The sequence below is a fragment of the Dipodomys merriami genome, unplaced genomic scaffold, assembly GCF_024711535.1.
Source record: "Dipodomys merriami isolate MVZ:Mamm:240054 unplaced genomic scaffold, mDipMer1.0.p SCAF_34, whole genome shotgun sequence".
Lineage (NCBI taxonomy): Eukaryota > Metazoa > Chordata > Mammalia > Rodentia > Heteromyidae > Dipodomys > Dipodomys merriami.
This window is the reverse complement of record NW_027204937.1, coordinates 7,750,862-7,765,447: the sequence shown is the minus strand read 5'-3', so window position 1 is coordinate 7,765,447 and position 14,586 is coordinate 7,750,862. Positions and strand designations below refer to the sequence as shown.

Below are 14,586 nucleotides of genomic sequence, written 5' to 3'. Positions count from 1 at the left end.
TTTTGTGCCCAAGGCTAGCATTCTACCACTTGAGCTACCCTCAACTTTTGGCTTTTTGGTAGTTAATGGAGACAAGAGTCTCATAGATATTCCTGCTCAGGCTGGCTTTGAGCCATGATCTTCAAATCTTAGCCTCCTGAGTAGCTAGGATTACAGGCATGAGCCACTGGCACCCGTCTTCACCTTGTATTATATTATTATCCTGCCAAAAATTTAGGTATATCATTTCTGTCCATCAGTGCATGTGTTTATACGTATGTTTGTCTTTCTCCCTCTGTGTATGTGTATATCCATCCCTTTCTGATTCTGATACTTTTATGTTTTTCTTCTACACACAGTTTAGCAGCATGCCAACCCTAAACTATGATTTTTGCCTTCTCAGCTTAACAAAATTGCCAGGTTCTCTTTGACTCTTGGTTCTCCTTACATTTATTGCAAGATGGAAACTGCTCCATTTGAATACTTCAACTCTGATTAGCTTCTGGTCTTTTTCAGTGTTGGAAAGCAGTTCTCCCAACCACTTACAAATATACAAATCACTTAAACTCTTGTACCCTCTTTTTTGTTTCAGAACAATATAGCTGAAGTACAAGAATTACATTCTGAATTAATGTGGAAGGATTTTATAGACCACATCAGTAGTCTCCTACACAGTGTTGAAGTGGAAGTCAGTTACTTTGCAGCTGGAATTATTGCCCATTTAATATCCAGAGGTGAACAAGCTTGGACACTGAGCCGTAGCCAGAGAAATTCTCTTCTTGATGACTTGGTAGGGTCATTTAGTGTTTTCTGAAGGAATATAAACAATATTCATAACTGCTAAAATGTCAGTTCACCATTATGTAATAATATGATGCTAAATAACCATTGTAATTTTTGTGTGTGTGTCTTTATGTCTTTTCTAGCACTCAGCTATATTGAAATGGCCAACTCCAGAATGTGAGATGGTAGCATACAGGTAATTACCACAATTAATAATAAGCCAGTAACCTGGCCATTTTTCTTTTTCTTTTCTCTCTTTTTTGGCCAGTCCTTAGGCTTGAATTCAGGGCCTGGGCACTGTACCTGAGCTTCTTTTGCTCAAGGCTAGTACTATATCACTTGAACCACAATGCCATTTCCAGCTTTTTCTGCTTATGTGGTACTGAAGAATCAAACCCAGGGCTTCATGCATACAAGACAAACATTCTACCACTAAGCCACATTCCCAGCTCTGATCATTTTTCTTATCTCAAGATTACTCATTCCCAGGCCTTTCTCCACCTCATGGGGGACCAAGATGGCCTGGTACCAGCTGGAATGATGAATAAACCTATCCCTTACCTGAAAAAAAAAAAAAAAAGATTACTCATAGTCGGGGTCTGGTGGTTACTGCCTGTAATCCTAGCTACTCAGGAAGCTGAGATCTGAGGGTCATGCTTTGAAGCCAGCCCAGGCAGAGAAGTCCTCGTGAGACTCTTATTGCCAATTTACCACTCAAAAACTGGAAGTGGTGCTGTGGTTCCAGTGATAGAGCACTAGGCTTCAGCACAAAGAAGCTCATGGATAGTGCTCAGGCCCTGAGTTTAAGCCCTAGGACTGGCCCAAAAGAAGATGATTCATATATAATTTTTTTTTTTGCCAGTTATGGGACTTGAACTCTGAATCTGGGCGTCGTTCCTCACCTCCTCAGCTCCAGGCTAGCGTTCTACCACAACACCACTTCCAGTTTTCTGGTGGTTTATTGGAGATAAGAGTACCATGGGACAGGAAAGTCTGGCTTTGAACCGAGATCCTCAGATCTCAGCCTCCTGAGTAGCTAGGATTACAGGCATGAGCCACAGGTGCCCAGCTCATATGTAATCTTTGAAGTATCTCAGTACTGGCTTTTTTTTAAATGTATTTTAACTTTTTTCTATCACTTATTCCATCCTTAATTCATATGTATTGACAAGTTCTAGGGATTTGTTCCGTGTTCTTAAAATGTAAAGGTGACTAAGACATGATGCTACACAAGAACTTTATTATTTATTACTACTATTATTTTTACTTTTATTTTTTGTAGGCCTTGGGGCTTGAACTCTGGGCTTGGGCGCTGTCCCTCAGCTCTTCAGCTCAAGGAGAGCACTCTGCTGCTTAAGCCACAGTGCCACTTCCGGTTTTCTAGTGATTGTGCCACTTCCGGTTTTCTAGTGGTTTGTTGGAGATAAGAGTCTCATAGACTTTTCTGCCCAGGCTGGCTTTAAACAGTGATCCTCAGACCACAGTCTCCTAAGAAGCTAAAATTATAGGCATGAACCATTGGTTCCCAGCTAAGAACTTTATATTTTATGAAGGAGATCACAATATCTAGCATAATATTTATATTCAATCATAATATCTAGCATAGATTATAATGTCTATAAGATAATATTTATCAAGATAAATCAAGATATCTATCAAGATATCATAATATCTATCAAGATAACTACAAGATCTATAGGATAATATCTAACAGTATTATGCTAGATGTTGAGAATGTTATAAAAGTGAGAGCACTTAGCTGGGTGCTGGTGGCTCACACCTGTAATCCTAGCTACTCAGGAGGCTGAGATCTGAGGATCGAGGTTCAAAGCCAGCCCGGGCAGGAAAGTCTGTGAGACTCTTTTTTTTGGGGGGGGGGTCCAGTTGTGGGGCTTGAACTCTGGGCCTGGGCGCTGTCCCTCAGCTCTTCAGCTCAAGGCTAGCGCTCTACCACTTGAGCCACAGCGCCACTTTTTTCTTTTTGCTTATGTGGTACTGAGGAATCGAACCCAGGGCCTCAGGCATGCAAGGCAAGCACTCTACCACTGAGCCACCTTCCCAGTCCAAGTCTGTGAGACTCTTATCTCCAATAAACCACTAGAAAACCAGCAGTGGCGTTGTGGCTCAAGCAGTAGAGCGCTCGCCTTGAGCTGAAGAGCGCAAGGACAGCGCCCAAGCCCAGAGTTCAAACCCCACCACTAACCAAAAAAAAAAAAAAAGCACTTAATTCTATACTAGAAGACGATAAAAAAGCTTTCAAAGGAGGTGAATTGTAAACTGACTTAGAAAGACAAGAGATTTTTAGGAAGAGAAGGCATGGAGTTTTAGAATAATATGACTACATTGAGGAGCTAGAAGTACACATTTTTTGGGAAAGAAAATTGCAATAATAAGGTGCATACTGTCTAATCCTGATGATGTCAATTAAGTGACTTGTTAGGCAGTTTATTCATTATCTGAAATACTCCAATTGCTGTACAATTAACTTTATTGCAACTTTTTGTGTGTGTGTGCTGTTACCAGCACTTAAACTCAGGGAACTTACACTTTCGCTCAGCTTTTTCAGTTGTAGCTGTCCTGAAAAAGCCACTTGAGTCATGCCTCCAATTTAACTTTTTTACTGACTTATTGTATATAGAAGCTCTTGGATTTTTCTGCCTGGACTGCCTTTGAACCACAGCCCTTAAATCTTAGCCTCCTGAATAACTAGGGTTACAGGTATGAGCCACCAATGCCTAGCTGCAACTTATTTTTGTTGACTACTTCATAAGTGTATCTTGGGTGGGTACTAGTAGCTCACACCTGTTATTATAGCCTCTTAGGACTCTTGAGATCTTAGGTTCAGCAATCAAAGCCAGCCCAGGCAGGAAAGTTGTGACATTCTTATCTCCAATTAACCATCCAAAAGCCAGAAGTAAAGCTGTGGTTCAGCTGGTAGAACACTAACCTAGAGCAAAAAAACACAACCTCAGGGACAACACTTAGAATGTAAGCCCCAGGAGTGCCACAACAAACCAATAGTAGAGCTGTGACTCAAGTAGTAGAGCTCTAGCCTGGAGCACAAGAGCTCAGGGACAACACTCAAAGCCCTGAATTCAAACCCCAGTTTGGCACAAAAAAAAAGAAAAAGAAAAAGACACTATGTATAGAATATAACTTTGGTTCTTTTCTTTTAAACTTTAGGTCCTTTAATCCATTTTTCCCACTGCTTGGCTGTTTCACAACACCTGGAGTCCAGTTATGGGCAGTTTGGGCCATGCAACATGTCTGCAGCAAGAATCGTATGTACCAAAAAAGAGAACCATGCTTTCCTGTTCAAGTGAAATTCTGCTTTTATAGGAAACCTAAGAAAGCTCCCTGCTTCCCCTCCCCTCCCCCCCTCGTCTTAAGGATCAGCCTAGTGGCTAGGCAAACACTTCATTATGAAATTACATTTCTAGCCAGGCTCTGGTGGCTCACACCTGTAATCCTACCTTACTCAGGAGGCCGAGATCTGAGGATCACCAATCAAAGCCAGCTCAAGTCCAGGAGATTCTTATCTCCAGTAAACCACCAGAAACATGGAAGTGGTGCTGTGGCTCAAGTGGTAGAGTGCTTGCCTTGAGCTGAAGAGTGCTGGGACAGTGCCCAAGCCCAGAGTTCAGCCCCATGACCGACAAAAAAATAAAAAAATTACATTTCTAACTAGGAAAGCCTTTTTGGGGAGGGGGGCTGGGGGGCCACCAGGCTTGAATTCTGGTCATAGGGCTTGTAATCAGGGCTTAGGCATTTGTTGTCCCTGAGCTCTTTTTTTTTTTTTTTTTGTCGGTCGTGGGGCTTCAACTCTGGGCTTGGGCACTTCTGGGCCTGGGCGCTGTCCCTCAGCTCTTCAGCTCAAGCCAAGCACTCTACCGCTTGAGCCACAGCACCACTTCTGGTTTTCTAGTGGTTTATTGGAGATAAGAGTCTCATGGACTTTGTTGCCCTGGCTGGCTTTGAACTATAACCCTCAGATATGAGCCTCCCCAGTAGGATTACACGTGTGAGCCACCGGTGCCCGCCCTGAGCTCTTTTTGCTCAAGGCTAGCACTACCATTTTGAGTCACAGCATTACTTCCAGTTTTCTGATGGTTAATTGGAGATAACAGTCTCAGAGACTTTCTTGCTCAGGTTGGCTTTGAACTTTGATCCTCAGATCTCAGCCTGCTGAGTAGTGAGGCATGAGCCACAAAAGCCCAGTTAAAAAAGCCATTTCTGGTTTATTCTTGTTGTAAGTTTTTTTTAATAATATATTTTTTATTGTAAAGATAGTGATGTGGCTCAAGTGGTACAGCACTAGCCTTGATCATAAAGAGGCTTAGAAGCCAGGCACCAGTGGCTCATGCCTGTAATCCTAGCTACTCAGGAGTCTGAGATCTGAGGATTGTGGTTGAAAGCCAGCCAGGGCAGGAAAATCTGCAGTAAACCACTAGAAAACCGGAAGTGGTGCTGTGGCCCAAACGGTATTAATACTAGCCTTGAGCTGAAGAGCACAGGGACAGCACCCAAGCCCAGAGTTCAAGCCCAAAGATTGACCAAAAAAAAAGGTTTAGAGAAAGTGAACACACACCCTGAGTTCAAGCCCAACTGACCAAAAATAAATAAAAGAATATGTTTCTTTGTTGTAGTTTTGAGTTTGTAGTTGTTGTTGACTTTTGTTTTGGGTTGGATTTTTGCTTGTCTGTTTTGCAATATTAGAGTTTGAACTGCTGGCTTGCCACAAAGGTTCCTTACCACTTGTGCTATGGCTCCAGACTAGGACACTGACTTTTAAATATTCACTTTAAGAGAATTGGATGGGTGCTGGTGTCTTGTGGCTGTAATCCTAGCTATTCAGGTGACTGAAACTGAGGATTAAGATTCAAAGCCAGGGCTGGGAAAGTGGCTCAGTGGTAGAGCACTTGCCTTGCATGCATGAGGCCCTGGGTTCGATTCCTCAGCACCACATAAGCAAAAAGGAAAAAAGCCGGAAGTGGCGCTGTGGCTCAAGTGGTAGAGCGCTAGCCTTGAGCTGAATAGCTGAGGGACAGCACCCAGGCCCAGAGTTCAGGCCCCATGACCAGACCCAAAAATAAAGAAACAAAAAAAAACCAAAAAAGATTCAAAGCCAGCTTATGCCATTAACCAGCAAATACCAGAAGTGGAGGTGTGACTAAAGTGGTAGAGCACCACCCTAGAGCAAAATGCTAAGAATATAAGGCCCTGAGTTTAAGTCCCAGTATTGGCATAAAAATAGTTAAGAGAATTGTAGTTTATTATAAACAAAATACCAGAAAACAGACCAACAAGTAAACAAATGGATTCTTTAAAATGAACTTTGCTGCTGGGCGCTGGTGGCTCACGCCTGTAATCCTAGCTACTCAGGAGGCTGAGATCTGAGGATCGTGGTTCAAAGCCAGCCCCGGCAGGAGAGACCATGAGACTCCTATCTCCAATAAACCACCAGAAAACGGGAAGTGGCGCTGTAGCTCAAGTGGTAGAGCACTGGCCTTGAGCTGAAGAGCTGAGGGACAGCACTCAGGGCCCAGAGTTCAAGCCCCACGACCAACAAAAAAAAAATGAACTTTGCAACACTGACAATAGTAGATTACTGTTCTATCCTCAAGCAATTTAAAAATTAAGATCCCATGGTAAATAGGACTTGGTGATAAAAATCTTAAGTAGGGGCTGGGAAGGCGGCTCAGTGGTAGAGTGCTTCCCTTGCATGCATGATGCCCTAGGCTTGATTCCTCAGCACCACGTAAGCAGAAAAAGCTGGAAGTGGCATTGTGGCTCAAGTGGTAGAGCACTAGCTTTGATCTGACGGGCTTAGGGACAGCACAAAGGCCCAGAGTTCAGGCCCCACAACCAACCTCCCCCCCCCAAAAAAATCTTAAGTAGTCTACTGCTATTTGTGATATGTTCCAGTCCTTATTCTTTAGTCACCACAGACAGCTATTGTCTCTAGAAAAATGAAATTTTGTTTGTAAGATGAAAGTTCATGAAATTCTTACCTACAGTTAGCCACCAAAAGCCAGAATTGGAGCTGTGATAGAGTACTAGCCTTGAGTGAAAAAGCTAAGGGATACTGCCCAGGCCTTGAGTTCAAGGCCTAGTATTAGCAACACATAAATACATACATGCATGCATGTATAAACATAGATAGTAAATAATAATTTTTTTCCAGTATTTATCTGTGATTTGATTTGAGGTGAGTCAGATACCTAATAAAAATACTTGCGTTGGGCTGGGAAGGTAACTCAGTGGTAGAGTGCTTGCGTTGCATGCATGAGGCCCTGCATTCAATTCGTTAGCACCGCATAAGCAGAAAAGGCTGGAACTGGCACTGTGGCTCAAATGGTAGAGTGCTAGCCTTGAGCTGAATAGCTGAGGGACAGCACCCAGGCCCAGAGTTCAGGCCCTATGACTGACAAAACAAAAGAAAACTTGTGTTTGTTTTCCAAATTGTCTGTCTTAAGTTTAACATAAGAAATATTTGGTTTTGAATATTACTTATGAGTGGGAATAGTACTATGGACATTACATCATTACAGTAGTATTTCTCAAGCTATACCTTGTCATGCTCAATAACAAAACAAGTAAAATGTAAATTCAAAAAGCTCTTAAAGCTCCTTGTTTTTTTGGCCAGTTGTGGGGCCTGAACTCTGGGCCTGGGTACTGTCCCTTAGCTCTTCAGCTCAAGGGTAGCGCTCTACCACTTGAGCCACAGGTGCCACTTCCCTCTTTTTCTGCTTATGTGGTACTGAGGAATAGAACCCAAGGCCTCATACATGTAAGGTAAGCACTCTACCACTGAGCCACCTTCCCAGCCCCTCAAAAAGCTCTTAATAATATTTTTGTGGATAATTTACAAGTGTTTTTTTTTTTTCTTTTTCTTTTTTCCAATCCTGGGGCTTGAACTCACGACATGGACACTGCCCCTGAGCCTCTCTGTGCTCAAGGCTAGCACTCTACCACTTGAGTCACAGCACCACTTTGGGCTTTTTCTGTTTATGTGGTACTGAAGAATCGAACCCAGTGCTTCATGCATGCTAGGCAAGCACTCTTACCATAAGCCACATTCCCAGCCCTACAAGTGTTTTAATAAAAATGTTGTTTCATTTCAGCTTCAAGGTATTGCAGCATGCTGATTGAAGAAGGAGGACTGCAACATTTATACAACATCAAAGAACATGAACAAACTGACCCCCATGTCCAACAGATTGCAGTAGCCATTCTGGACAGTTTAGAAAAACACATTGTGCGCCATGGGAGACCTCCTCCCTGTAAAAAGCAGCCTCAGGCCAGACTAAATTGAGAGCCATAGATAGTTGAATAATTGAATGGTAGGAATCCTTTTTGTGATTGGTTTGTAATATCTTACTCTGTGTGGTGTTTCGGGCATTCTATGAGTCATAAAATCAGTTTGGGATTGATATGTACAATACTGCCCATGTGAACAGTATAATTTGTCTTGTGATTTTTAACTTATGAGGCAACAGAGGTATCTATCTTCCTTCATTGTTGTCTTTTAGGAATTTTCCCATCTATTTCAGTGTTTAAACTTACTTGTGCTTGAGACTCTACAGTTTTATGAAGTTTGCACGAACCTCTATGCCAGACTTTCCTGATCCTTCCAGTTCCTTCCAGTTAATTTGCAGCTTCAGATGAGCTGTTGATTTATTGTCTGGCATTGCTTCAGTTGTAAATTTTATACCACTTCTGTACAAAATGCCTTTATTCTCTGTGTAACTTTTATATGCTGCCCTTAGTGTGAAAGAATGGAAATCTGCATTGTTGTTGTGGAAGATACTTACTGTCTGGATAATGGACTGTTGGCAGAAAATTATTAAGGAAGAAGAGAGTTTTGGAATTGAGAATTGCTATTATGGTAGAGTTTTTTAAGTGGAATAGGCTACCCACCTGGAGGCCCCCTCTCTTGAGACAGTAAGTTGTTTGTTTTCCATATCTGTGGCTGGAAGCATGGACTGCCACTTCCTACACAGACTGTAGGTTCCTCTACAGATATTTTCCCTAAGTATCACAGTATAAAGTACCACAGCATTTTGTATAAAGTCTGTCTGAGTCTCTATATGTCATACTGTTTTTTTTTTTAAGTGAATTTAAAAATATATCTCTGGTTAACACTAGCCATCTTTCTCTTCTATTTCAAAGCCATTTTTGTTTAGTGAAAGTATTGTTAACTTGCTTAAAGTATAGTTGACAAGAGTAAATTTTGCCACAAAAAGTTAAATTTGAGCTGAGGGTGTAGCTCAGTGCTAGAGTATATGCTTAGCACATGTGAAAACCTGGGTTAAAATTTTGTTCAAATACATGTATCATGTGTCTTCTTTGTTTTATTTTGAGGTACTAGTGATTGAACTCATACATGTACCTTCTTAATGTGTTCATGTTGGAGAAAAACCTTGGCATTTCACTACCAAAACAAAAGCAAGAGACAACTAAATTAGACTATTGTTAAGTGGTTAAATGTAATGATTTTACTCTGGATAAAATGGAATGAATCATTTTTTAGACAGTTGCCTTTTTGCTAAAGTATTTGATACAGTATAATGATCATTTTCCTAATAAATTATAGCAAGTCTCCAAGGAATTTAATTTTCGTTTAAAGCTGGGCATGGAGGTACACATCTGGTGATCTGAGCACTTGGGAAGCTGAGACAGGAGGGGTATAATATGAAGGCCAACCTGGGCACCATAGCTCTTACATGACCATATTTTCTTGGTAGATGGTTTAAATATTTTCAATAGAAATTCTTAAACAGGATATTTAGTTATTCAGAAGCATTTTCATTTAGAAATGAGCTGCTTTATTAGTATGTTAATAATATTTCTCACATATGGTTTCATGCCAATAATCAATACTTGAAATTTTTAGAGTTGGTTAATATAAAATATGAAAAATATAAATAATAAAAAATTATTTACAACTGTTAAAAACATAACTTTTAATTCTGATCTAATTGGTTTAAGGAATTTTATAGGAATGATAATTTTCACAGATCAATTTTATTTTTAAAAAAATGGAAAATTCAATTTTTTTGCCTTAATTTTAAGTTCTGAGGCAAAAATTCAGAAAATAGGATGGTCTATAGTAGCTTGAGAGTTGTTAGCAGTGTTAACGCTTTCCAAGTCTAATGTAGATAAGAGGAAAGTCTACTTGAGAAGCGTAGCTTCAAGTCTCTATACTACTGTTCAGAACAAAAGTGCATGTTCCTTATAGACTATTGCTAGTTTTTTGTTTTTGTAAGTCATCAGAAATGGCATAATGAGGCCAGCTACCAATGGCTTATGCCTATAATCCTCCTCAGGAAGCTGAAATCTTAGATGATGGTTCAAAGCCAGCTCAGGCAGGAAAATCCATGATACTCTCATCTTCAGTTAACCATCAGCAGGAAAGTCAGAAGTAGAGCTGTAGCATATGTGTTAGAGTGCTAGTCTTGAGCAAAAAAAGCTCAGGGACAGTGCCTAGACATTGAATTAAGCCCAATGACAGCCCCCCCCCCTCAAAAAAGGCATAAATGAGCTGAGCACTCGTGACTCAGACCTGTAATTCCATTTACTCAGGGGACTGAGATCTAAGGATCCTGGTTTGAAGTCAGCTGGGGAAGGAAAGCCCGTGAGACTCTTTATCTCCATCTAATTAGCTAAAAGCTGGAATTGGAGGTATAGCTTAAGTGGTAGAGCTCTAGTCTTGAGTGAAAAAGCCAAGTGAGAGCAAGAAGCCCTGAATTCAAGCTCCAGTATGGGCACAAAAAATAAAAATGGCCTAAAATATACAGAAAACAGTAAATCCCTTAAAAAAAAAAAAAACAAACAAACTCAGAGTAACTTCATGATACATGAAGCCTCAAAAATATTTAAAGGGAAGTAGCCGGGCGCTGGTGGCTCACGCCTGTGATCCTAGCTACTCAGGAGGCTGAGATCTGAGGATCGCGGTTCAAAGCCAGCCCATGCAGGAGAGACCGTGAGACTCCTATCTCCAATAAACCACCAGAAAACTGGAAGTGGCGCTGTAGCTCAAGTGGTAGAGCGCTTGCTTTGAGCTGAAGAGCTGAGGGACAGCGCCCAGGCCCAGAGTTCAAGCCCCACGACCACCAACAACAACAACAAAAAATTTAAACAGAAGTAGTGCTGTGGCTCAAGCGGTAGAGCGCTTGCCTTGAGCTGAAGAGAATTCAAGCCCCACGACCGACCAAAAACAACAACAACAAAAAAAACAGTTAAAAAAACTATTTAAAGTTTTATCACTTTGAAACTCAGTAGTCACCACCTAGTTCCGAATCTTCAAAATAACCACATCCTAAATATATAGAAATTGGTGCCTTTATGGTTGGGATGGTTACTTAAAGTTGCGGAATTATGGCATAGAATTATCTATAAGGTTTGAAATCTGGCTAAAATACAGTAGATATATATTTTGGAATTAGGAGGTATACCTTGCTAGTCTCTTGGTGAATATATGAGTACTGGTGCCTTCAGAGATTCCCTTTTGGATTCCCTTTTGGTGGCGTAGGGGGTCTCTTTTAAGCACAATGTAGACAAGGGTTGAACACTCATTGTTCAAATAATCACTGTGCTGAATATTGTAAAATACCATTAGTTTAGTCTTCAAGCAATAGCAAAATTTGAACCTACTGAAGAACATGGATGCACAAGGCCCTAGGTTTAATCCCCCAGCACCACAAAGACAAGGGAAATGATGTTTCAGATTTTAATGTTATATATTGCTGTCGTTGAGTAAAACAGAAAGTAAACTAAATATAATTAAGGCATTTCATTCTTTGCATCAAGTAAGTTTCCCTATGGTCTTTATACTCTTAAAAACATATTTTTTGCCTTAGGTTGAGGGTATGGCTCACTTCAATGCTAGGAGCATGAAACCCTTGCTTTTGCCTCAGCATCAAAAATAAAAAACAAAAATAAACTACTCTCTGAATCAAGTAATGATAGGGGGTTAGTTTATCCTCTGTCCAAGGATATTGATCTCAATTGAGGATTTCTAAAAAAGCATATCAGACCCACAGTCCCGGGAATTGACTGTAAGTTATTGCTGCTTGTTTCTTCTGATAGGAATGCCATTTAGTGGTGCTAGTAAATTTTGAGTAAGACTACTATGAGAGTTTGCTTTTATGACAGAATCAGGTTCATGTTTTTTTTGTTTGTTTTTTATTAAAGAAACAACTTTATTGAGAAGGTTCCTACACTGACCGGTCAGGGCCGCAGCACAGGCTCGGGAGCTGATACCTGCGACCCTGAGCAGCCCAGGTTCATGTTTAAAGCCATCAGTCCTGTATATCCAGTTTAGGAAGCCACTCTTACAAATGAGTCCTTTTTAGTTAGCCTGTGTTCTTCAGTCACTTTGGCTGTTTTTAATTATATGTCACAATAACATTGGTTGACTTTGATCACATTTTAATGAAAATATTTTATATGCCAAATTGAAGTAAATGAGGCAATGTGGCTTAGTGTTTTGGTATTGTCTTGCCTCCTCAAAAACAGCTGCAGTAGCCAATAACAGGTGACAGGAAGGTAATGTTTTTTTTTGTTTTTCTTTTGGGTCAGGTCGTGGGGCCTGAACTCTGGTCCTGGGCGCTGTCCCTCAGCTCTTCAGCTCAAGGCTAGTGCTCTACCACTTGAGCCACAGCGCCACTTCCGACTTTTTTCTTTTTGCTTATGTGGTGCTGAGGAATCGAACCTCATGCATTCAAGGCAAGCGCTCTACCACTGAGCCACCTTCCCATCCCCAGGAAGGTAATGTTTAAGTAAAGTAAAATGCATCACCACTCTCCTGCCCTCTTACAGTATGTTTACATTATTTGGTTATTGTACAAACTCAAATATCATATAAACAGTATTACTAAGCTGAAGGCATAAGTTAAAGGCAGTATCATACTTTGGCTCTTCTAATTTTATCTGTATATTATTTATTTGGAACTTCATATTGTTCTGGCTTCAGAACTGCTCTGAGGCAGCTTTTAGTTTGCAAACTTTTGGTTTCTCTCTTAAATCCCTTTTAACAGTTTAATATTTATCATTTGCTGTGAGTTGACACATTTTTAATGTTGTGTGCATCAAGAACTGTTTATATTAGGAATAATGCAAAATAACCTTTGTCCAGTGATGAGAATAACAGTATGATAGGAAAATTTGCTGGTTCAACTTTAAATGAGTGAGTGCTTTTATCTCATTTATTTAGTGCTTAATAGACTTTGCATGATTCCTAATTATACATTCTTTGACTTTCAAATCTTAACCCAAGACACTATATTGACTTACTGGTAGTCTAAGAAAAAAAATTCTGTTTTCTCCTGCCCCACTTTTTTTGGGGAGAGTTAATTATACCAAGATTGATGCAATTTCTCATTAGTCTAAATGAAGCAGAAGCTCTTTTGGACAGCACAGCCTAACTTCATAGCCAGATAAATGCTGATTAAAAATAACAGCTATGGTGACACACATCTATCTACAATCCTAGGACTTGGAAGGCTGAGGCACAGTTATTGTTTCAGGCCAGACCTGGCTACAAAGCCAGTTTTACTCTGCTCTACATATTTGGAACCTGTCTCTAAAAAGAGAGAGAAAAGAGATATGAGAACCAGAAAGTAAGAAAAAGAAGAGAGAAAAGAGGAGGGGGGCGGGGAGAGGGAGAGGTAAAGAAAAAAGTTTTACTCGGTGGCTTACACTTGTAGCCTCAGCTACGAGGGAGGCTGAGGCAGGAAGGTCACTTGAGACCACTAGTTGGAGACCAACCTGGGCAACATAGTGAGATTCCCCTCTCCAAAAACAAACCAAAACAAACCCCAGTAACAACAAAAATGGGCTGGAGGCTTGGCTCATGTTGTAGAATGTCAGCAGAGCAAGCAAGAGGCCCTGAGTTCAAGCCCTGGTACCAGCAAAAAAAAAAAAAAAAGTGAAACTTCTAAATTAATCAAAACTATAGGAAATAAATGGTTTATTAGTAGAATGTCTTTGGAGCTTACTTTGAGGAAAACGTCAAGTTGGGTTGTTTATTTTAAATCAGCTATTTAATGAAAACTGAAATACTTTCATAAAAGGAAACTCTTGATAGCATTTTTTTCTCTAAAAATGAGGAAATGTCATTTCAAGATTTATAGTCTCAGATAATATGAAAGAATACATTTTTTTAATCCCTGACTTTTGTAGGATTCCCTCTGCCAAATGTGCACTGACTGTGATAATAGAAAAGCTGTCTTTTGCTTAAATTCTGATGGAATTTAACTTCTTTTAAGAGTATGAAAAATTATTGAAAAGCATATTATATGTAAATTTCAAACTCAATTATCTGGACTGAAGACATAGTTCTTATTGTGGTCAGACGAATGGAAGAGTTTCTGTACATGAATCATGCTATATATTAAATGAGGACATCACTAAAGTATTAATGTTCTGTGTACAGATTGTTTTGGAATTTTTTCATAAATAAATGTTACAAATTTTATGTAAAGTGTCTTTTTTAAGAATAAATTTTAAAAATTACCTTGAAATAGTTGTACAAAGGGATTTCAGTTCAGTATATATGTCAGTTTATATGTACAATGTATCTTGGTCAATGTTAATCCTTCCATTTTTCTCCCTAAAGTTTGTCTTATATACTTTGATTCTAGACATTTGTTTTTAAAACCTAATACTAGGGGGCTGGGAAGTTGGCTCAATGGTAGAGTGCTTACCCCTCATGCATGAGGTCCTGGGTTCGATTCCTCAGCACCACATAAGCAGAAAAAAGCTAGAAGTGGTTCTGTGACTCAAGTGGTAGAGCATTAGCCTTGAGCTGAAAAGCTGAGG

General features: G+C 40.1%; 1 protein-coding gene across 2 annotated transcripts in view; it reads left to right on the top strand.

Moving 5' to 3' along the window:
* Zyg11b (zyg-11 family member B, cell cycle regulator) overlaps window positions 1-14,242 on the top strand; it is a 63,662-nt gene extending 49,420 nt beyond the window's left edge. For both annotated transcript variants that reach the window (XM_069987212.1, XM_069987213.1), the window contains 4 exons: window positions 572-769; window positions 906-958; window positions 3,946-4,043; window positions 7,887-14,242. In XM_069987212.1, the coding sequence (XP_069843313.1) occupies window positions 572-769; window positions 906-958; window positions 3,946-4,043; window positions 7,887-8,077 (540 nt within the window). In that variant the 3' untranslated portion in view covers window positions 8,078-14,242. The remainder of the gene's footprint in view (window positions 1-571; window positions 770-905; window positions 959-3,945; window positions 4,044-7,886) is intronic.
* Window positions 14,243-14,586: the final 344 nt, after the last annotated feature.